Source organism: Dermochelys coriacea, chromosome 1 (assembly GCF_009764565.3).
Source record: "Dermochelys coriacea isolate rDerCor1 chromosome 1, rDerCor1.pri.v4, whole genome shotgun sequence".
NCBI lineage: Eukaryota > Metazoa > Chordata > Testudines > Dermochelyidae > Dermochelys > Dermochelys coriacea.
Window position 1 is genome coordinate 199,269,832 of NC_050068.2, and position 24,485 is coordinate 199,294,316.

General features: G+C 42.3%; 1 protein-coding gene across 3 annotated transcripts in view; it reads left to right on the forward strand.

Annotated features, from left to right (window-relative positions):
- Window positions 1-8,864: 8,864 nt before the first annotated feature.
- The window catches only part of TBX19 (T-box transcription factor 19), a 59,799-nt gene continuing 44,178 nt past the window's right edge, over window positions 8,865-24,485 (forward strand). For 2 of the 3 annotated variants that reach the window (XM_043511576.1, XM_038403926.2), the window contains exons 1-5: window positions 8,865-9,061; window positions 17,290-17,554; window positions 20,093-20,227; window positions 21,094-21,155; window positions 22,049-22,110. In XM_043511576.1, the coding sequence (XP_043367511.1) occupies window positions 8,865-9,061; window positions 17,290-17,554; window positions 20,093-20,227; window positions 21,094-21,155; window positions 22,049-22,110 (721 nt within the window). Of the gene's footprint in view, window positions 9,062-11,230; window positions 11,293-17,289; window positions 17,555-20,092; window positions 20,228-21,093; window positions 21,156-22,048; window positions 22,111-24,485 lie in introns of all 3 variants that reach the window. The other variant, XM_043511578.1, reaches the window with a different exon arrangement.

The following is a 24,485-nucleotide window of genomic DNA, read 5'->3' on the forward strand; positions in this document are numbered from 1 at the left end:
TAGTTTGCTTTCTATCCCCAGAGGGCATACCAGAGGGGATCTTATATGTTCCATTCTATGCATCCGATGAAGTAGGTTGTAGCCCACGAAAGCTTGTGCTCAAATAATTTGTTAGTCTCTAAGGTGCCACAAGTACTCCTTTTTAAGGTAAAAAGTGATTGATTAAATTCAGTTTCAGGTGCCATATTACCTTTTTTACTGGTAAACAAGTAGGGATATAACTTTTTGGAGCACACCTGTACTAGGTGAATGTAACATCATTGCATGGGACTACTTTTCAGAGACTGGTATCATATAGACCTTTTTCCTGTACCATTTTAATAAACCTGATTCACATTGGTTATTGGGTCTCTTGAGTATATTTCACAACAAACCAAAGTGTGCTCAAGCAAGTGACTATACAATTGATCCACATTTAGGATTTTTAATATATACACATGTGGCTATGTTAGAGAAGGCAATGTCAAAGAAATGCACCTTGCGCTTACGGCAGAAGGTGGTGAGGTTTGCGATGGCCCTTAGTTCCTGGAGGAATTCATTCCACGGTCTTTGGCTAGCCCTTGAACGGTGGTAATTGGAATTCCTGTGCCGGGGGAAATTCTGAAATTTAAAAAAAAAAAATTTTTTTTCAAAATGAACAAAAAATGGAAACTTCCTGCAGTACAAGAACTCCTCATTTGGTTTCAACATTTTCAAAATGTTTCCGAGGGTCCCTGCATAGGAGCCCTAGGAGCTGGGGCTCCCAAGGCTGTTGAGGGACTGGAAGCCCTGGCAGCCCCAGCTCTGGGACAATCCGCCTGGAAGACTGCCCTGGAGCCAAGGAGCCTGCAAACCCGAGCACCAGCGTATCCCTCTAGGCAGGCTGCTAAGGACCCTGGAAGCTGCAGAGCTGAGAAAAATTTTTCCACTGGAAAATCAAAAATTTCCAACAACATTGACGTTTTTCTGCAGAAAAATGTTAATTTTTCCAGAAAGTGAATTTTTCTTGTTGGAAAATCAGACAGCAAGGGCCCAAACAACTCTGTCTTCAAGCATTGTCTCAACACATATGAAGACCCCGGCCTAAAGAGTTTACCGTCCATCAAGTCCCTAGATTAAGTACAGAAGGGCCAATATAATCATCTATTCTGATTTCCTACATAACACTGTCCAGAGAATGTCACTAAGCGATTCCTGCATTAAGCCTATGATGTCTGGTTGAGCAAGGGCATGTCTTTTGGAAATGTATCTAGTCTTGATGTTAAGACTTGGAGTGATGGATAATCAAACACATGCCTAGGTAAGTTTGTTTCAATGGTTAATTACCCTCACTGTAAAACATTTGCTCATGCCTAGCCTTCAGTTTATCTAGTTTCAGCTTTCAGTCAGTGGATCTTGTTACACTTTTCTTAAGTTCTGGGGCAGAGACTGTCCCCTTTTTACAAGTGGTGGGCTGGTGGCGTATTTCCCTTTGGGGATGAGAGACTCAGAGAAGAGCGATTTGCCCTTTTTCCCCAACTCCCTCTTCTCCCCTCTCTGCCTTTTTTTGTTAAGATTTTGATTTGCTCAGGGGGAGTTCCCTGTGGTGTGAGAAATTCAATGTCAAGGAGAGGTTAAGCTCTGAGAGGGTTTAATTTCTGTGTGCACCTTCCTCATTGTTCCAGTCTGTGTAGCAGCAGTCTGAGGTTTAGTGTATAATGGTGATTGCCCATCCAACAAGAACAGGAGACTCTTAAGAAATAGAGTTCTGCTCCTTTTTTCTTTCTACTCCTGGGAGACCATATCATGTGAGTTGGTTTCAGAGTAGCAGCCGTGTTAGTCTGTATTCGCAAAAAGAAAAGGAGTACTTGACGCATCTTAGAGACTAACAAATTTATTTGAGCATAAGCTTTCATGAGCTACAGCTCACTTCATCGGATGCATAATGCAGACAGCAAGGGCCCATAATGCATCCGATGAAGTGAGCTGTAGCTCACGAAAGCTTATGCTCAAATAAATTTGTTAGTCTCTAAGGTGCATCAAGTACTCCTTTTCTTATCATGTGAGCGAGTGAGTGAATACACTGAGAGCTGGAGCACTTACTGTAGGTGTGATTGAGGGGAAGATTTGGGATGGGTATATTTTAGTTGTCCTTTTGGCAGTCTGCTGGAGGTGCGCTCTCCGGCACCTGGATGAAGGGGTAGCTTTCAGGGCTTGGGCTTTTGATTTCTGTGGTAGCAGGCATGGGGCAATGATGACATGGCAGAAATAAAGCGCATAGGAGATGTAGGCTGCAGCCGATGTTTCAAGGCTGTCCCGGTGGATTTATCTTAGCTATCTCTCCGGATGCCAGGTTTGTAGGGGGACAAAGGCCCTGATTGTCTTTCATGCTTTTTAGTGTAAGATCGGTGGTTAAGGTACCCACTATACGCAATTTATTGAAAACTGACGCTCTCAACTTTGCAAGTTGACACCTAGATGATGGATGCTGCTGGGCCTATTTTGCATGGCTGTCTCTGGCTTGGCCTTTAGTGCAGGGTGAAACCAAGGTGCAGGAGGTGCACCTGTGATTGCATTTGGGTTTAAATGTACGAGGGCTCCTACATACATTCCCCATCTCCCCAGACAGCATCTAATACGATATTGCCCACCTTGCCTTTCCAGGGTGTGAATCCCTCTCCTGTAGGAAGCATTATGAGGTGGATTATCTTCCACTGCTGCTAAACCACCTGTTAGTTCTCCACTTCTTGCCTGAACAGCCTTTGACTTGTATGAGGAGGGCATTTTCCAAAGCTTCTGAGTCTGCCATCTATGTGATAGGGAGGAAGAGGTAAAAATGATGATTTTTCAAAGATGATTCTCTCCTGCAGCTCCTATTTGCTTTGAATAGAATTTGGGGGACTCAGTCCTTCTGCAAAATCAGGCCACTTCAATTGAGGTGCCCCACATATGGATTTAGTGCCTGAACTGTATCCAGGCCAAAATCCTAACTCTTCTTTCCTAGTGTAAAAGATCCCACCTACTTCCACTTCTGAGAAGACTCTGAAATGAAAGGGTTAAAAAAAGGTCCAAGCTAATTTTTAACCTCTGTTCCTCCACTTCCCCATTGTTACACTGGGGCAATAATATCGATCCACCACACAAGCAAGGTTGTGGAGACAAATTCATGATTGTTTTAGAACTTGGAGTTCCTCGAAGAAGCTGAAGAAAGGGGGGGGGGGGAAGTACAATAATTACCTTACAAAATATTTGTAATCAGTCTAGTCAGATCAAATCTGTTTTCAATTAACCTTTTCCCTCCCAAAATAGAAATAAGTAGTTCCATTTTCCTGTTGCCTATGATCTCCACTGAAATTCCAGACAAGCAGGTACCAACAGCACAAGTTGTCTACATATATACTAGAAACATGTCTGTTTGGCATTGTATGGGAACTAACCCCCCCAACGGTAATGAAAAGACTAATCTTTCCTAAATCTCTTGTAGTCCAATAATCTCCTAGGGTGCTAGATCCATGATTAAAAACACTGCTGAAAGCAGCTGTCTTATTGTTTTTTTAATTATAACTCCACACTTAGTGGGTGTTGATTTCCTGATAGTGTCATGGCGAGTGAGGTGTTCAGTTTCCCATGGCTGCTGGGACTGAATGTTCAGAGCGGCTTACTTATTCAGGTGGTTCAATGGATACTGGGGAGATGGAAAGAGTGAGTCCCGTTCTCGTAGATTTCATTTTGTCAAGAAGGGTTGTCTTTTATTTGCAGGCGTGGGCCTGAAGACAAAAACCAGCTATCGAATGTCAGATGGAGAGCAAGTCTTGTTAATTATTTTTTCCGTCTCCCTCTCAGCAGCTGTTGGCCAAAAAGGGTTTGAGTTTGAGTTTAATCAAGCAATCAGAAAAGAAATAATCCAATCAATGCCTAGGTGAACATGCTCATTGTTGGAGCTCAGCAAAAAGAAGTCCTAGAGAATGTTTTTTTTTTTTTTAATGGATTTAGCCTCTTTCCCCTTTGCTGTTTTTCCTGACTTTCTTGGATCTATTCATTTAAAATCATTCCCCCAATAATTATAGAAATAAATTTTGGATTTGGCATTAGCTGTTCACTAGGACTGTCCAATAATTTGACATTTGAGCTGCATTGGTTAGTTTTTTTGATTGGATGCAAGTTGCACGATACTGTTTCTGCTCTCTGGTTGGATGAGTATAACTCCTAGAATTGGGTTTTCAATGCAGACTCAAATTTATAAGCTAAATATTAGCTTTTTGTACATATTCATTGTTTCCGCAAATATCTCTGGTAGTAAATTTGTGCACTGAAGTATTTACAGGAAGTAAATACAAAAAGTGTATGAACGTTATTCCTGCAGCCATCCTTTCCCTACGACAACATGAGGAAGATGGGGTTGACCAGTTTTACATTTCAATGAGTGGTGAACACAAATAACCAGCGTTCTGTGTTCCCTTACCAAGGCAGCTTCACATAGAAGCAAATATCAGGCTTGGGACCATTTCATTTTATATAGCAAATGGAAATAAGACTTGGCCAAGGTTTGGGAACAGGTCAGGGAGCCAGGAATTCCTACGTTCAGCCTCTGATTCCCCAGCAGCCTGGAAAACCAAAATGAAGGTTCCACATTTAAAAAAAAAAAAATGGAAATACGAAGTTAAATTTCCCCAAACAACCCGCCCACTAGTCTATTATCTGCTTCCTGGCCTACAACTCCATACATCTGGACAGCTAGGCCATGCAGATGTTTGTGTCTTCCCTTAAAGGCTTTATAAAGTGTCTTGGGACATGCAGATATTGTAAAGCATGAAGAAGCTGGAACAAGATGAGGCCTGAGTTAACGGATTTTAAACTGATCCTCTTTGGCCTGTGTGCTCTGTCTGCTATATTTCTGGCATGCAGCCTAGGTGCGTCTTCAGGTGTGTTTGTTTTTTCCAAATCTAGAATAGCGGCCAGTGCAGATCACTGCATTTAGGATGGCCTGTCACACTGAGCACAAGTCATTATCTAGTCATTTTAAAAATGAGCCATGTGAGCTTGCATCCAAAAACCCAGCTGACCAACTATTTGAACAAAATGGTAGCATTTTTGCCAATTCAATAATTCACATAGATTTAGATTTATTTAATTCCAACTTTGCTGATAAACAGTCAAAGTCTCCATTGGGCAAAGCTATGGCTTGAAACATTTCGGCCTCAAAGCTGTTTTCATGGGATAATGACTGGTGACAAGGGGCTCTAGAACAGAATGGCCAATGTTGTTCTTTGTTCTAGGCATTACTCTTGCCTCCCTACAGGATGCTGGAGCCCCAGTGAGGGGTTGCTGTTGCATCTCTCGATGGCTGTGAGAACAGTTATGTGATGGGAGCGTGAGAAAATTGCAGGAGGACTGGATACAGAAGAAAAATGTTCTATTTTTGCGTTGAATGCAGCATTTGCCAAACATCTAAAAGTTGAGCTCTGCTTCACAAAAATGAAACCGATCACTGCCCCACCCAGAAACCTTATGTTGCTAAAGGCCATCCATCTTAATACATCCTCAGTGCCACCACCCTGTCTTGTCCTTTGGGCTCTTCCAGGGAGGGGGATGTGCCACACACCTTGGTGTGGATCTTCCTACCATGTCCCTACAGCTTCTTTCTTATATGCATTGATGAGCCGTGAAATAATTAACAACATTGACATTTAAAGTATCATTGCGGGCATCTGAGTTTGATCCCTGAGATCAGTCACGGGAGTTCATGCCTCAGAGTTGTTTTTCAGGTTATCTGCAAACTCAGGCAGACTTGCTAGCTCAGTTACACTCACTCCACAGTTTGGCGTGTTTGTTGTTGTTGATGATTTGTTTGTTTGTTTTGCAACCATACAAGCTGGAGACTAATTTTTAAAAGGTTAAAATAAAAGCTGGGACTATGGAGGCTAATTGAGAGGTCTATCTGTCCCACTCCAACCCTTCCAGCTAGTCAGGGAGGGAAACGCCTTGCATTTTGGAAAATGCTGATGGTTCAATAACCCCAAAACTATATTAATGCAGCTATAAGATTGAGATTCTACTTGTGCAAATGTCTGGACAGCTGAGCAACTGAAGTGTATTTCCCTTTGCTGAAATTTTCAAATGTGGGTACTAAAAGTCTGACACCTTGATCCATCTTGAGGATCCATTTAAAGTGCTTGCTATGGAAGTGTTCAGCACCCACAACTTCTATTGTTTTCAGTGGAAGTGTTGGATTTTGAAGACCTCAGAAAATCAGGCCACTGGTTTAGTTGGCCTAAATATAGACCTAGGTGGTGGCTCTAGGCATCTGAGTTTGATAACCTTGATCTTTGTGTTAATGCCCCCGAAGTATTTTGCACTACTGTATGTGATGCTTACTTTAATATAACACACCAAAGAAAGTTGCTTTAACTAACTTGCTGCATCAAAAAAACCCAACCCCTCCTCCTACCCCCTGTAGGTGCCACGGGTACTCCTTTTCTTTTTGTGAATTGTTCCAGTGTCATAAATAAGCCTGCTAAACATTAATCAAGTCCATCATCTGCCTGTGACCAGCAAATAACTGCCCTCTAGGGATTCAGCGACAGTATCCCCTACTGCTGTCCTGCTTCCTTCCCTTTCCAGCCACTGGGGTCTGTTATTTTTGTGTGTACATTGATTTGCCTTGAGATGTGAGCAACTTGATGCTGGGAGTTTGGATCTGATTTTTCAAAGGTGCAGCTGAGCAGCTATCACTCCAGCTGAAATCAGTGGGACTGGTGGGCAGTCAGTCTCTCTGAACATCAAGTCCTGTGTTGTCTTATTTGTCTGTCAAAGGAACATGCCAAATTACAGTTATAGAAATAATACTGTCGTTATGTGGCTGAGTCATCACTGCTGCAGGTCCCCATCTTTGACTCTCCTGAGTTCTGAGCAACTGAATTCCTAACATTAAGGCTGCATCTAAATAATTTTTGCATTTAATCTCCTTGGCATGAAATAAGAAAGATAAATAGAAAAATGGCAGGAAATCTGTATGTATTTTTTTAGAGCTGGTTGAAAAACTGATAATTTTTCACAAAATCTTTGTATCAATGTTGAATTTTCAAAAGATTTCAACTAGTTTTATTTATTGTATATACCCATGTCTATATATAAACAACTGAAGTCCACCTGACCCATCCTCTAGGTGTTTGTTACAACATTTGACATTGTGGAGTGCATATAAAAAGAACAACTTCTTATCCTCTCCATGCAGCAGAAACAACCAGACAAAACATTAATTTATAAATACCTTACCCTACACAAATACACTAACTCTCATCACCACCATCTCATCAAAAGCTTCCTGGCTTGATTTTCAGAGGGGGCTGAGCACCCAAAAATCCCATTGACTTCAACATGCATTGCAGGAATCCAGCACGCTTAAAATCAGGATATAGTGGGTAGTATTAACTGCAGTAATGGGCCCTTATACTGCAACTGAGAAAGAAAGCTGACTTATTGGAACTGACAGGGTAACCTAACTCACTTCTTTGTCACGGAAAGCTGATCAGAATGTGGTACATTAAGGCTGAAAAGAATCTACAGGAAGCAAAATACTTTACAAAACCAAGGTTTGAAAATAGCAGGGCTAAGTTGCACAGTGGTAAAAACATTTGAGCCTTGTCTAAATTACAGCTTCCTCTGTTGCTACCACTGCTGGGAATTGTGAGTCCTAATTTGTTCTAGTGTAAACAAATCTCTCCAGTCTGGTACAGCATAAAATCTTTGCAAGACTGGAGCTCCACTCCTTTGGGGCTAGATTCAATACCCTCATTCTATGCATGGCTCTACTGTAATCAAAGGGACTACTTGCAGAATGAGGTACTATTCAACACAAAAAAGGGGTGCAAAATCCGGCCCTTTGTGCTTAGGAGCATGACACCAATCAGACTTCTTGTCCTGTAAAGTCTGGTGGACTTTGTTAACATGCCATGAGTCTGATGGACCTTACTAAATCCTGCAGACTGTCGAAAGTCTGCCAAACCCTTAACACTCATTATAAAGTGCACCGGACTTTTATCAATGCAGGGCCTGAATGTGTTTCTTACAATGAAATGAATAACTCCAAAAATAAGCCCTTCCAACTTCTCAGAAAAAATCATAAGCATAAAAGTGCATCAAGGGCTATTGAATTAAACAAGCATAAGGTTTCCTGTCATGTCACTTTTGGGTGACCAGAAATTAATATACTTTCCACAAAGAGAACTGTACTTTTAAAAAAAATCCCATATATCTGAACTGCAGCTTGTCCTTGACTCCTGACATTTTGAACATGCACTAAATTGTCCTCCAGGCACAAGACCACATGGGCAAAATTTAAGTGCAGAGGGGCCTTTTATTGTTGTTGTTTTATTTTAAGAAAAGGGAGCAGGGTGAGCACATTTTGATTTCTGATGGAAAGCTTGCAAGACGAGCATCTCTCCATCCCAATCTTGAATTTTGCTAGCTGACTCTTCCCCCTTTGGCTGGGGTTTGCATCTGCACAAGCACAATTTCCACGCATTGTTTCAGTCTGGAAACGAAACAATTTTCATTAATGGAAACCTGGTTCTCAAGCAGAACAATTAGACCCACTTCAGATTGAAAAAAGATAAAAGCCCATTAATTTGGATGGAGAACTCTTCTTCCGAGGCAGCCAATTGTGTAATCAGGCTGCCTCCCACCTGACTTGATGAGTAATTAGGAGATAGTCCTCTTTTTGTATGTGCATGTGTGTCAACCTTAACACACTCATGTCATTGTCCCATTAGGACTTCTAGGGGGGAAGAACAAGTAGATCGCCAAAGATCAGGGAGAGCAGATTTGTTAGTGTGGCTAATTAATTGGTATGCTTAGGGGTTTTTGTTTTTTTTTTAAGCCAGCTGAGAAGTTTCTGACAGTACACCATGACTGATTTGGGATGTAAGAAGCCCAGTGACTGCACTGTATCCAGGCTGCTCAATGTCGTGGAGAGTGAGCTCCAAGCTGGCAGAGACAAAGGGGACCCGACTGAGAAACAACTCCAGGTTGTCTTGGAGGAGGCTGCGCTGTGGCAGAGGTTCAGGGAAGTCACTAATGAGATGATCGTGACCAAGAATGGCAGGTGAGTGCTGTACTGTCCCCAGTGTAATTAGCGTATCCTACGGTATATGGGGAATATTAGCAACTGCTGTTTACATAGGCTAAAGAAAATTGTAGCCATGGTATAATGTTGTTAATGCTGTGTGTGCATCCACATATCCTGTGCAGGAAGGAAAAGGCAGTCTCAGAGACAGCCTACAAACTAAGGAGGGGGTTCATGTTCCTTTCTGAATACTGACAAACCATCCCTGTGCCCTTTTAGTCCTGATTGTAAGAGATACTGCAGGAAGATATTTGTCTTGGGACTGAACAAAATAGTAAAGAACATTTCCCAGGGGAAGGATAGTTACACCTCCCAACCCCACTGCAAGGGCTTTACAAATGATTCCCTCTGAACACCGCTTATAATGATACTCTGTGCTTAGATGGTAGCTTGTTGTCTGTAGGGCTGAAAGTGCTTTACAAAAGCAGAGCAGTGTCATTATCCCCATTTTATAGCTGAGGAAAGTGAGTCACCTGCCTGAGATCACACAAGTCAATAGTAGATCTCAGACTAGAACTCAAATCTCCCAACCTGTTGACCCAGCCACACTCTCTCCTGTCTCTGTTGCCCTGATATGCACTCCCGTATAAACAATTTGTGCTAGAAATGGGTGCAAGACAAGCTGGTTGGCAGCATATAGGTGTGGTACAGATTCAGCAGTGCTGCTGCTCCATCGTCTTTGGTAGAGAACTTGGAAACCTGTCTGGAACTTTGGTAAATGATTTATTCACAAGATCTTAGGAAGTCAAAATATTGTCCTCTGCATTGCTCATGATTCTTCTTAGCTGCTGGGCACAATCAGTGTGTGTGGCACTCTACAAAATGCAAAGGAGGAGACAATGCTAAAGCTGGAGCCTTACTGAATGGAAAAGTCTAGTGCTCTGCTGAGCTGGGAGTGAGGACTGTCCACCCAAGGTAATCCCACTCTAAACTGGGCAGACCGTGCCATTAGATGTGTGACACATAGGGGTGATTAGAGGAAGGTCCAGTCACAAAGCAGGTCAGAGATTTCTGTTTTTAAGAGCACACAGTTCTTCCTTTGCTGGATTGTCACTAGGAGATTTCATAGAAGACGTGCATATTAAGGAAGGATTGGAACAAAGAGGGAGAAAAAGCCAAATGGAAGGAGTATTTGTGGCACCTTAGAGACTAACAAATAAATTTGTTAGTCTCTAAGATGCCACAAGTACTCCTTTTCTTTTTTTCCCAAATGGAAGGGGTGATGTGTGTCAATCTTGCAGAAAGAGATTAAGATCAGCAATTTTCTGATGCATAACGGGACATCGACTGAACTGTGGTACTAGCTGCTAGCAGCTGTCATGGATCATAGCAGATAGAGATAAAAAAAATCTATTAGCTCAGGAAGCCTATCCCACTGCAAAAACAGCTAATATTTGTGAGTTATCAGATATTGAACTGATATCACACTAGTATTGTATTCATTCCCAATAGTGATCTGTATGGAGAAACAGGCATCTGTTTCTTCTAAGGCCTTGTCTACATTCGGAAGTTGTGCCTGTTTAAATTCAATTGGTTTTTAAATTAATGTAGTTAAAGCAGAGCCAACACCTGTGTGGGCATTTGTTTTGCTGTAAGAATTGCTTATTTCAGTTTGTCTTAAACTGTTTCCTAATCAACTTAAGCCAAACCCAGGTAAGGCTGTTTAAACTCAAATAAAAGGGCTTTGCACTGATTTAACTAAATCGGTTACAAATCACACCCTCAGTTAAACTAATGCAACTTCCTTTTGTAGACCAGCTGGGAAACAATCAATGTAGACTATACTGCTTATCCCTACACAGAATAGTATTTTATCAGAGATAAAGCATACAAGTAAGTATGTGTGGATAATTATTTTTGCCATGGGGAAGAGTGAGGTTGATGGGTCTGTTATGATAAGGTGTTCATTAGGGTGACCAGATGTCCCGATTTTACAGGAACAGTCCTGTTTTTGGTGTCTTTTTCTTATATAGGCTACTATTACCCCCCACCCCCGTCCTGATTTTTCACACTTGCTGTCTGGTCACCCTAGTGTTCATGCTTACTTTTGGGTAGGCTATGGATAGCTTTCCATTGATCAAATTCTCAATATTTTTGCTTTGTTCTAAACTTTGCATTCATTATCAACCTGATCCCCCCCTCCTGAAGTCAATGAGAGTTGTCACTAACATCAGTGGAATCAGGACTGGGTCCTTTCTATAATAGAAAACGTAAGTTGCCTTATAATTAAGCTAAAGTACAATAGTCTATGGTCCTAAGCACAGTTATGTTAATAGAGGGTTTGCGGCTGTTACTATAAGATCATGTAGGCTTTTGTAAAAAGACCTCTCTTTGAATTTCTAAAATTGTATTTTAATTAAAACCAGAGTGCAAGCTGGAGAAATATAGATAAGGCCCTGGAGAATCCAAGGGGACAGACAAAGTGAGACCTGGTGGAGCTTTTTTCTATGACTTATGGCCTTTTGCAGGCTGGAGAATCTTAAACAACAAGAAAATACTTGTTGGGCTTTTCGGGTGGGAGTGTCAAAAGTCCCTGGCATTGGCCTAACCCTGCTGCCGATTGAAGTGAAAAGTGCAAGGTCATGCATTTGGGGATTGATGGCAGGAATGTCTGTTGCAGGCTGGGGACCCATTACTTGGGGGTGGCGGAGGAGGGGGACACCTCGGAGTGTTGGTTGGTCGCGGGATGGCTGTGGGCCGCCAGTGTGATGTGGCTGTGGGGGAGGCTGGTGCGGTCTTGGAGTGCATTGGGTGGGGTGATTCCAGTGGAGATGGGGAGGTCTTGGTGCCGTTGTGCGGGGCACTGGTGGGACCTCATCTGGAGTGTTGTGTGCAGTTCTGGTCTCCCGTGTTTGGGAGGGATGGATTCAGACTGGAGCGGGTGCAGAGGGGGGCTGCTGGGGTGGTCTGAGGAATGGAGGGCCTGTCTTGTGGGGGGAGACTCGGGGAGCTTGGCTTGTTTGGCCTGGCTAGAGGAGGGTTGGGGGGAGATATGGTTGCTATCTGTAGATATGTCGGAGGAGTGAGTGCCATGGAGGGAGAGGAATTGTTTAGGCTCGGTGCCAGTGTGGATATGGGAGCAGGTGGATGTGGACTGGCCATCGGGAGGTTTGGACTTGAGGTCGGACAGGGGTTTCCGGCCATCAGAGGAGTGAAGTTCTGGGGCAGCCTTCCAGGGGAAGCGGTGGGGGCAGGTGATATATCTGGCTTCAAGACAAAGCTTGATAAGTTTATGGAGAAGATGATATGATGGGATAGCCTGGTTTTGGCAATTGGTTGGTCTTTGACTACTAGCGGTGGATATGCCCAATGGCCTGTGGTGGATGTTGGGTGGGGTGGGATCTGGGTTGCTGCGGAGGGTTCTTTCCTGGGTGTCCGGCTGGTGGGTCTTGCCCACATGCTTGGGGTTTAGCTGTACCGCCGTGTTTGGGGTCGGGAGGGAGTTTTCCCCCGGGGCGGATGGGCGGAGGCCCTGCGGGTTTTTCGCCTTCCTCTGCAGCGTGGGGCATGGGTCGCTTGCTGAAGGATTCTCTGCTCCTTGAAGTCTTTAAACCACAATTTGAGGACTTCAGTAGCTCAGACATAAGTTAGGGGTTTGTTACAGGAGTTGGTGGGTGAGATTCCATGACCTGCGTTGAGCAGGAGGTCAGACTAGATGATCATAATGGTCCCTTCTGACCTTAAAGTCTATGATTCTATGAAGTTTATGTTAAAACCCCCCTTGACTTCAAAAGAAGGAATGCAGAGCAATTTTTAAAATCCCATCCTAAGAGCTTTATGAACGCCCACAAATTAATCCTGACAACACGCTATCAAATCAGTAAGTGTTATTATCTGGGGAAACTGGGGCCCAGTGTGGTGAAGTGACTTGGCCAAGGTCATCTACCAAATCAAAGGCAGCGCTGCGAGTAGAACCAGAAAAATGTAAGGCTGCATGGCCTTAAAGTTTAGGACTTAGCAGCACAATTGTGACATGCACAATTTAACAAGGTCTAGTAGATTAGTCTCCAGTAAGCACTGATGTTTCCCCAAATGTGCTTGAATCATAGTGACTTCAAGGGCCCACGGTGAATATATCAGAATTAGAGACATTGATACTATAGCTGATATATGTATCTGATACAATGTGATGCTCCGTTATAATAATGTAACTGGCATAGCAGTATACGGAGAATCACAGACGGTAGAGGTAGATACATGTGATGTTTTGGGGATCACACAGCCCAGGAAGGAGTTCTGTCACTGCCTGCTCAGTACCCTGGGGTGTCTTTATGCTGTGATGTGATGGCTCAGACCCCTGACACCAGTTGCCTGCCCACAAGCGCCAGGTCTCATCCTGGCTTCCACCAGCCTCGTTCTTCCCTGCAGGGTGACATGAACAATCCTGAGACTCCCCAAATCTCTCCTTTATGAATTCCAGGCACTTGGGCTTCCCCCTCTGGCTCCTCCCAGCGGAAGGCTTGAAACCAGCCCTCAAGACAGCAATTTATTTTAGCATGCACACTCCACATGGTTTGCACATCATAGACTTGTTTGTGGTAAAACTAAACAAAAGGTTTATTTAATAGAAAAGCCGCAGATCCAAAGATGAAAGAGGAAGGGAAACAAACATACAAGTTACACAGAAAATAAACAGAAAGATGCAACCTCAGGCTTTCCATTTCCATATTAGATAAAATCCCTTGTCTAATACAAGATTTCTTGTGCCTCTGAACAGTTTCCCAGTGTACACCCTAGCCATAAGGAGCATCCAGTGTTTCATGGACAGCACCTGCCAACCAACTTTGTCTCAGTTTCTGGATGAAAACTTCAGTTTCAAGTCTCTTTTTTAAAAGGCTTCCCTGCCCCCGCTCCCCTTTTTTTTCTTTCAGACTAGGGTAATTCATGGTTACTCAGACTGGGGAAATCCTCAGTCATAGGTGCTGGATCTAGGGGTGCTGGGGGTGCAGCAGCACTTCCTGGCTTGAAGTGGTTCCCGTCATATCCAGGGTTTACAGTTTGGTTCAATGGCTCTCAGCACCCCCACTATACAAATTGTTCTTGCACCCCTGTCCCCAGTTGTCTCAAAGTCTTTCCATTCGCTTTAATGGTTCACCTTTGTCCTTTTCTAGGCTGTACAATGGCTGGGTACATGAAGCTGGATTCATGTACACAACTGGCTTGGGAGGTAGTCCCTCCCTGCCTGATTGCTTCTAGGCCCTGTTGTGCGGTGATGCTCAAGTTGCATCACAGTTACAATTTGCAGCTTTCTATCTATACACATACATGCATTCCTAACCGTGGTGTGTACACACATCTCCTAATGACCGTCAAGTTCAGAACATTGCAAGCTTTCATAAAAGACCTTACTCAATATGTTTTTATAGTACAATATCATTGTCTACACTTAGTTAAATCAACCATTCATTTCTGGGGTTTAATCCATCTGTTCTCTCCTTGCGTCGTCTGCACTCTGATTACTGCTGGACATACCAGTTGTTAAATTGATACTCCACTTAATCCTAGTTCATGATAGTACGAAACTCACAGCTGGGCTGTGATGCTGATGCAGTGAGATTCACCACTGTTTTTATTCTGTTGCTGTTTATGTTAGAGCTGTTTCAGTATCCTAACTATAACTTAACTCCTTATTTCAAAAGTTTTATCTAAGGTATAGCTCCCACATCACTGTGGTATCCGAGTGTCTCAGAATCGCTAAAGTATTTATCTTCATATCGCCCCTGTGAGGTAGGGAAGTGCTATCATCCTCATTTTATAGCTGAGGCACAGAGAGACTAAGGGCTGGTCTATGCTGAAAACTTACATTAGCATAGCTACATCTCTCAGGGATGTGAAAAGTCCCCATCTCTGAAAGGTGCAGCTATGTTGACCTAACCACTGGTGCAGACAGTGCTCGGTTGACAGAAGAATTCTTCCATTGACCTAGCTACCGCCTACTGGGGAGGTGGATTAACTACAGCAATGGGAGAACCCCTCCCACTGACCCCATAGATCACCCTGTCATACAGCTTTTCCCAAATGTAACAAAAAAGCAGAGTTTGCAGCCCCTGTTCTCAATCTCACCGCTTGCTTTCTAAGGTTTTCAGTGGTAGGACATATGGTCTTGCAACCTTTCCTCAAAGTAAACTGGGGCTGGGGGGAAGGAGGTTGTGTGTGTTTCCCAGATTTTCCATTAATATGGATCAACATGGAGAGTCATTCCCATGGACATCTATCAGTGTTGATTTGCATTATCCCTACAGAAACTTGTGTTCTCACCCCCCAACCGTCTATCCCCAGGCTGGATTCCCCTTCTGATCATTTTCAGAACACCACTCCGCCACCATGGCACTTTTCCATGGACCGGCCAGAGTGCTGCCCCCAAATCCTCTTTTCCCCACCCCTGCGCTTTCCCAATCACCCCCAGCCTTACTCTCCTCCAACATGCTCCCCTCACAGCCCCTCTCTGTACCACAGCCTCCCTGCTTGCCTACCACCCGCAGCTTTTAAAGGTTTCTATGTATCACTGACACGGCTAACAGTTGGCACATCTCACAGTTTACAAGCTTAATGAGAGAAGTGTGGGCCTCAAAGGGGAGTGATGATGTAGGTGAGGGGAGTGTGTTAATGAGTGGGGGTGTGGTGAAACAAGGGGGCAATATGTGTTTGGGGGACCCTGGCCAGAGTAGGCTTATTTACAACATGGATAAAGTGTGTGTGTGTGTGTGTGTGTGTGTGTGTGTGCGCGTGTGTGCATGCATGTGTAAGTAAAACTGTATGATGAATATAATGTAAAAAAATCAACAATCTCCACACATAAAACAAGAAAACAAAAATTCCATGATGCAAGGCTATTTGCTAGACATCAGTAGAATGAATTCCCGCTCAAGATGCACATGCAACAAGTGTGCATTTTTGTGCACTAAGGGCCTGATCCAAAGCCCACCAATGTCAATGGGAGTTTTCTATTGATTTCAACGCGCTTTGGATCAGGCCTTAATTGAAATGGTTTTCCTCATTCACTGTGCACATTAATCAACCATATAGATACGCAGGTGGCTTCAAAGCCTTGCCTTATTCCATTATAACAGGGTTCAAAAAAGAACTAGATATGTTCATGGAGGACAGGTCCATCAATGGCTGTTATCCAGGATGGGCAGGGATGGTGTCCCTAGACTCTGTTTGCCAGAGTGGGCAACAGGGGATGGATCACTTGATGATTACCTGGTCTGTTCGTTCCCTTTGGGACACCTGGCATTGGCCGCTGTGGGAAGGCAGGATGCCGGGCTGGATGGACCTTTGGTCTGACCCAGTTTGGCCGTTCTTATGTATGTATGTTCCATATGTGCCTTCAAGCGTCGTATATAATTCATAGATTCCAAGGCCAGAAAGACCATTTTGAATATCTAGTCTGACCTCATTTATAACTCAGGCCATAGAACTTCCCCAAAATAATTCCTAGAGCAGATCTTCTATAAAAACATCCAATCTTGATTTAAAAATTTGTCTGTGATGGAGAATCCACCACGACCCTTGGTCAATTGTTCCAATGGTTAACTACTCTCACCATTAAAGATGTACACCTTATTTCTAGTCTGAATTTGTCTAGCTTCAACTTCCAGCCATTGGATCGTATTATACCTTTCTCTGCTAGATTGAAGAACCCCACCCATGTTAGTGATTTTTCCAAAATGTCTGTGTAGTAAAGGAAGAATTTAAATCTGCCTGTGTTGGTATATCTTGTTTATGGCTCCCCATTGGCTGGTGAGGGATAAAGGTGGGGATGTGTGAATGATTTTTGAGTAGTTTTCTACAAATTAAGATGTTACAATTGTAAGATCTGAATTCTCACTGTCTCTAGATCTGTACTACTGTGGTGTAGGGATTTTCATTCACCTCTCCAGTGGAATAAGGTTGATAGCCCTAAGAGTCTGACTAGTGCAGGACAATATTATCAGTCCTGGTCCCATCAACCAGAGTCATTTTGGGGTGAAATTCCATATTTTAGGTGAAACATAAAAGCATTTTGTGGCTGGTTCTGACTGACCAACAGGAAATGAAAACAAACTGATGGTAGCCCTTTATCATCATCTCTGTTTCAGCCACAGTGAGGGTAATTTGTTCTTTGAGCAACTCAGGGAGTGTCTTTGCAGAAACATACCAACAAGCCTCTTTTATATCAGGACTAATGATGCTTTCCCCACTTCTGCCTTCTGTTTCCACTATAGACGAATGTTCCCAGTTTTAAAGATCAGTGTGTCAGGTTTGGATCCCAACGCCATGTACTCCTTCCTGTTGGACTTTGCCCCAACCGATGGCCACCGCTGGAAGTATGTGAATGGTGAATGGGTGCCCGCTGGGAAACCAGAGCCACCAAGTCACAGCTGCGTCTACATCCACCCAGACTCTCCCAACTTTGGGGCGCACTGGATGAAAGCTTCTGTTTCCTTCAGCAAAGTGAAACTTACCAACAAGCTCAATGGAAGCGGGCAGGTACAGCACGATGTTTCCCATACACCTCTTGTCTTCCATTGCAAGCACCTACCAATCAAGAAATATCAAGGGTGCATTTATGCAATTAGAGGGGCCCTCTTCACCCACAGATGCCATTTATTCTCTGGAGCCCAAATGTAAACAGGAATAAACAGGTCTTAATTGGCACTTTCAGATTTTAATGGACTTCATGATGTTAAGAGAGACAGAGAGTGCTGTAGGTTACTTAATCATCGGGGCTTTTCATAGTTTGTCTTGTGTGCTGGGTTTTTTACATAGAACTTTAGAGAAAAGGGAAAAAATGGTTGTGGGTATTAGGTTTTTTTTGTTTTCCCCCATGTTCTTTGGTGTAAGTGGAATGTTGGCAAGAGTCAGATACCAGAATAAAAGGCTGCTCCTAAATGAAATAATTACTATGTCTGCTTCTGCATCGTGATAATTATCAATAGTCTATTGAGTCAGCTTTGGTCTTTGGAAGAAACTGCATGTACTAGAAATAAGTGACATTCACTTTGAGCCTCTTAAAAATACAAACAGAAAAACTGGTTTGGACTGGTTTTTTTGAAAGATGTATCTGAAAATAAAATATTGCACAAGATCTTTTGTTTGCATATTTGTTTTGTACAAAACTGCTATATTGGATGCTACTTGTCAGCCTGGAGTCAATTTCTTTCAAGTAAATATTTAGGCTTGGAAGGATTTGATTTTTATCAGTAAATATAGATTTTACCATATACACACAAGCTGACAAAAAATATTTCCGTTGATGATGATCAAAACGTACTGAGAGGCAAAGTAAGACAGATGTTGCTTGAGAACATCTTAGAGTTTGATTTAAGGCTCTAGTCTAGTTTGACGTGATGTTGACAATTTGTGTTTTAACAATTATAAAGCTTTAATTTTTCAAATCTCAACATCTACTGTCATTGAATAATCATCTGACCCACCCACCCGTTGTCTGTCATGCCCATAATTTTGTGCAACTGTGAACTTTTATGTATATATAAAAATAGAAAAAATGCTTAAAAATAAACATCAATATTATCTGTCAAAATTATATATAGGTATAAAAAATCGAATTCTGTCAAACTATAAATATATATAAATATAAGGTTCTTTACTTTAACCTTAGCCCTGAGTAGTATCTCCTTATTGTAGTATTTCTAATTTGTTTGTTGTTATTTCTATTATGCTCATCTAGTCACCACACAAGCCTTAAAATTTAGCTTCAGAGCACTCTTAGGGGGTAGGGAATTGTTTATCTCCATTTTATGGATGGGGAAACAGAGGCATTGACAGGCGACATGCTTTGCCCAAGGTCATACAGGGTGTCAGCAGCGGAGCTAAGAACAGAATCCAATGGTTGCCACATTCTGGTTCTGCATCTTAACTATAAGACCATCCTTCCTTTCTAACCCCCAGAAGGGAGGATATTTTTGAAGGGTGGGAAAAAATTATGGACAAATTTGGGTGTTTAGGCATGTCATATCCCCTGTCTGGGGCTCTGCTTCCCCTTCTTTGTTCTTAATCAAAATGTGATCCTTGGAGGAAGGTATTTTATAATAAGAACAAATAATTGTATTGTTCACTGAGCACCCCTTGTGTGTTCAGCACGTTGTAAAACACAGAAAAAGATCATGGTCCCAGTGCTTTTTAGACCATAAGCACCTCTGGGTGGGGATTGTCTCTTATGTTTGTACAGCTTCCAGCACAGTGGGGCCTCCATTCTGACTGGGGTCTTCTTTGGGCACTATCAAAATATAAATATTTACTGCTGCATCAGAAGCATCTAATGTAATTCAGATGGAGTCTGTCCCTGTCCATCCCCGCAGCTAGGATGGAGGGAGGAAAGGAGAAATCCTTCTCTCTTTCTTTCAGCAGCCAGGAATTGGGGAGGGGATAAAGGGTAGTGTGGAATCACAGAGAGAATGACCCTGGAGAGCTCTGCTGACACTGGGGTTGCACCGTGATGTTGGTACGTGATGTCCCCTCAATATGGGACTGACAACGAGTATCAATGACACGATGCAAATACCACAAGACAAACTCAGGTCATCACTCATAATTCCTTTGTGGCTCTGTTTGGTGACAAACGTAGCTCTTCAGCTGTTTCAGACTGGGCATCACTGATGTAGCTGTGACACTCCATAAGAACAGCCATACTGGGTCAGACCAAAGGTCCATCTAGCCCAGTATCCTGTCTTCTTACAGTGGCCAATGACAGCTGCCCCAGAGGGAATGAACAGAACAAGGCAATTATCAAGTGATCCATCCCCTGTCATCAAGTCCCAGCTTCTGGCACACAGAGGCTAGGGACACCATCCCTGCCCATCCTGGCTAATAGCCATTGATGGACCTCTCCTCCATGAACTTTTTTCTAGTTCTTTTTTGAACTCTGTTATAGTCTTGGCTTTCACAATGTCCTCTGGCAAGGAGTTCCACAGGTTGACTGTGTGTTGTGGGAAGAAATACTTCCTTTGGTTTGTTTTAAACTTGCTGCCTATTAATTCTGTCTATCTTCCTTCTTGTTTTTTGCAGATAATGCTGAATTCCTTGCATAAATACGAGCCTCAGGTTCACATTGTTCGTGTGGGAGGCCAACATAGGATGGTAATGAACTGCTCCTTTCCGGAGACTCAGTTCATAGCTGTCACTGCTTATCAAAATGAAGAGGTAGGTTGGTAATAATGTCACACAATTTGGTCATCGCTGATGAGAAATATTAAAAGCCTAAGACCTGCCAGATCAGCACACACCGATGGTGAACATAATCCAGTATCCTGTCTCCCTGTTGGTCCAGAGCGGCTTGAGAGCCCGTCTAATTGAGTACTCTGTCTCCTTGCTGGAACAAAACACACCCTTGGTCCACCTTGTCTAGAATCTGACTGCAGTATGAGTACAGATGAATGGTCAGGCTAATCTAGTGTTCTGCCTGCTGCCATACTGGAGTGGTCTATCTGTACCAGTAGCCCATCCCCCTACCATGCTGGAACAGACTGACTTTCTGTCTTGTCCAGCATCTGTCTCTAATACTGGCCAGTGCAGGATATTTCTGTGGAAAGTATAACCCCTCCACTTCTCATATAATGCACCCAGACTATTGTACTAGACCCTGGGGAAATTTCTTCCTGACCTCAAACTGTAATCAGGCAGTGCCATGAAGCATGAGGGTTAGTGGCCCTTGTTCCTTTTTTCCTAGTTAATGTCACTACAGCTATTATTCATATTTGTATGCAATTCAGCAGCTTTGGGAGAAGTATTCACAGTAATACAGAATTTGCCATACTGAATAAGATCATTGGTCCATCAGTTCTAGTTTCCTGCCTTTGGCAGTGACCAATGTCTGGTGCTTCGGAGGAGAGCAATGCTCCCACACAATGCACCTGGCTGACATATAGCCAAGTGGTAAATACAATGCCTGTCTTTTGTTTCATTAACTGAGGCAGAACTGAGTCTATTCAGTTTACGCTGGACAATGCTATGTCAAGTCTCTGTTAAAATTACCTTCACTAACATGCGTTGTTTTTTGTAAACCCAAGATAACAGCTCTCAAAATCAAGTATAATCCCTTTGCCAAAGCCTTCCTGGATGCAAAGGAAAGGTGAGTTCGACTTTTGTTCAGCTTGATGACTTTTGCTGCTGTTACAGTTAAACTTGTAACAATACTATGAGAAAGATAAGGGGCAAATCCTGACCCCCCCCTTTCCACTGCTATAAATCCAGAGTAACTCCATTGAGGTCAGTGGTGTTAATGTCAGATTTACATCACGTTATTTGTCTTCACATTTTGGTCCTACATGGGTGACTGCACTGCTGATACAAAATGCTGAAATATCATTTATTTGTCACATTTTATAATAAGACTACTATAATTACATTACGGTTATCTTTGGTTTTGCTTTTCAGTATATAATTACTACTAATTCATATAAATAGAAATTTAACAGGTTGACTGTTTGCACTTCTTATTAACCCTTCAGTGTTACATTTCATACATATAGTGTTGGATTTTAGATATGTTAGCTCCATTGTATTTATATTTTAATTGTTCTCATATATTCTTATTTAATGTAACTATCCAGTTATATGAATAAGTAGTAACCACAGATATCAACATAACCACAGTGAAATTGCAATGTAACTACACTGTAATTACCATACCTTTATGGTAAAGTGTGATCCATTTAATTAAAATAGTCTCCATAGGAGATCACTGTATTTAAGAAGTTAGAGAGACATGCACTGTCCAAAAATAAGTGTATTTATTTGTCACCTTTAAATGGTTTGTATGTACCACCCATGCTAACAAAATATGGCTTTGTCCTCCTCTGGTGGCTGGATCATATATAGAGGTTTGAGTCTACTATTGCCTTGAAGTGAAAGGCAATTTTCAGTTTTCATTTTTTTTTTTCCAATTTCCATTTCCATTTCCCTAACCCTTTTGCCTTCTTTTGAATACAGCACAACGTAACCACTCATTATTTTCTCCTTCAGAAACCATCCCAAGGATACTCCCGAAAATGTTTCGGAAGGTCAACATATGACATATTCTCACCGTAAGGTTTCCCAACATAATTTTACTCATGGGAACTTGAAGTATTATGTAATATATAATAATAGACCTATGTGTGGTGCTGGGGAGGAGCCGGTGGTCGTGGTACATGTAGGTACCAATGACATAGGGAAGGGTAGGAGAGATGTCCTGGAGGCCAAATTTAGGCCGCTAGGAAAGAGACTGAAATCCAGGACCTCTATGGTGGCATTCTCAGAAATGCTTCCAGTTCCACGCGCAAGGCCCGAGCTCCACCTAAACCAAAGTGTATCCAGATTGCTGGCACTTAACATTAAAAAGGTTGCAGAGCAGTGTTTTAACTAAGAGATGGGGGAAAGCCGATTGCTGCACAGGAGCATGTGCAGGGTCGTCCTTAGGATTTATGGGGCCCTATACAATATTATTAAACTGGTGCCCCTATGCCCAACGGCAGCCCGGGCTCGCGTGTGTATTTTACAAAAAGAAAAGGAGTACTTGTGGCACCTTAGAGACTAACAAAATAAGGTGCCACAAGTCCTCCTTTTCTTTTTGCGAATACAGACTAACATGGCTGCTACTCTGAAACGTGTATTTTAGATAAGGGTGATCTTTTGAAGGATTTATTTAAAAAACTATATGTCTGAAGATCCAAGCATTTAAGGCTAAAGATGAATCCTCAGATTGTGCATCTAAAAATCTATGCAAGGATTTTTTTAGAGATGTGATTTTATAATCTTCAGCAACACACTAATGAAATATTTTTAAAAGCAAATTTTAAACTAAGGTCCTGTAGGCTAACATGTTCTGAGTAAATATTACAGTAATGCACAACTGTTTTCATTAGTAAATTCAGAAACTGAGCATATATACCTGGGAGTTAGCAAATGCCTGTTAAATGGCTTCATTACCACTTGAATGGCTCTTCAACAGTTTCAATGTTGTGCTAATAGATCTGGCAGACTGGAAGGCTTTTTCACTTTTAAGTACTAGATCCCCTGCGGAGGCACTGTATGTGAAAGAAAACTTAGAATCAAATGAAGTAAAAATCTTAAATGAATCCACATATTCCATAGAATCTCTATGGATAGTAATTCCATGCTTTAATAAGAATATAACAGTAGGGATCTATTATCGACGACCTGACCAGGACAGTGATTGTGACTGTGAAATGCTAAGGGAGATTAGAGAAGTTATCAAAATAAAGAACTCAATAATAGTGGGGGATTTCAATTATCCCCATACTGAATCATAGAATTATAGAATATCAGGGTTAGAAGGGACCTCAGGAGGTCATCTAGTCAAACCCCCTGCTCAAAGCAGGACCAATCCCCAACTAAATCATCCCAGCCAGGGCTTTGTCAAGCCTGATCTTAAAAACTTCAAAGGAAGGAGATTCCACCACCTCCCTAGGTAACGCATTCCAGTGCTTCACCACCCTTCTAGTGAAAAAGTTTTTCCTAATATCCAACCTAAACCTCCCCCACTGCAACTTGAGACCATTACTCCTTGTTCTGTCATCTGCTACCACTGAGAACAGTCTAGATCCATCCTCTTTGGAACCCCCTTTCAGGTAGTTGAAAGCAGCTATCAAATCCCCCTTCACTCTTCTCTTCTGCAGACTAAATAACCCCAGTTCCCTCAGCCTCTCCTCATAAGTCATGTGTTCCAGTCCGCTAATCATTTTTGTTGCCCTCCGCTGGATGCTTTCCGATTTTTTCACATCCTTCTTGTAGTGGGTACATGTCACCTCAGGATGAAATGCAGAGACAAAATTTCTCGATACTTTAAATGACTGCTTCTTGGAGCATCTGGTACAGGAACCCACAAGGGAGAGGAAATTCTTGATTTAGTCCTGAGTGGAACAAAGGATCTGGTCCAAGAGGTAACTCTAACAGGACTGCTTGGAAATAGTGACCATAATATAATAACATTTAGCATTCCTGTGGTGGGAAGAACACGTCAGCAGCCCAACAATGTGGCATTTAATTTCAGAAAGGGAAACTATGCAAAAATGAGGAGGTTAGTTAAACAGAAATTAAAAGGTACAGTGACTAGAGTGAAATCTTTGCAAGCTGCATGGACACTTTTCAAAGACACCATAATAGAGGCCCAACTTAAATGTATATCCCAAATTAACAAACACAATAAAAGAACTAAAAAAGAGCCACCATGGCTTAACAAGCATGTAAAAGAAGCAGTCAAAGATAAAAAGGCATCTTTTAAAAAGTGGAAGTCAAATCCTAGTGAGGTAAATAGAAAGGACCATAAACACTGCCAAATTAAGTGTAAAAATGTAATAAGAAAAGCCAAAAAGGAGTTTGAAGAACAGCTAGCCAAAAACTCGAAAGGTAATAACAGAATGTTTTTTAAGTACATCAGAAGCAGGAAGCCTGCCAAACA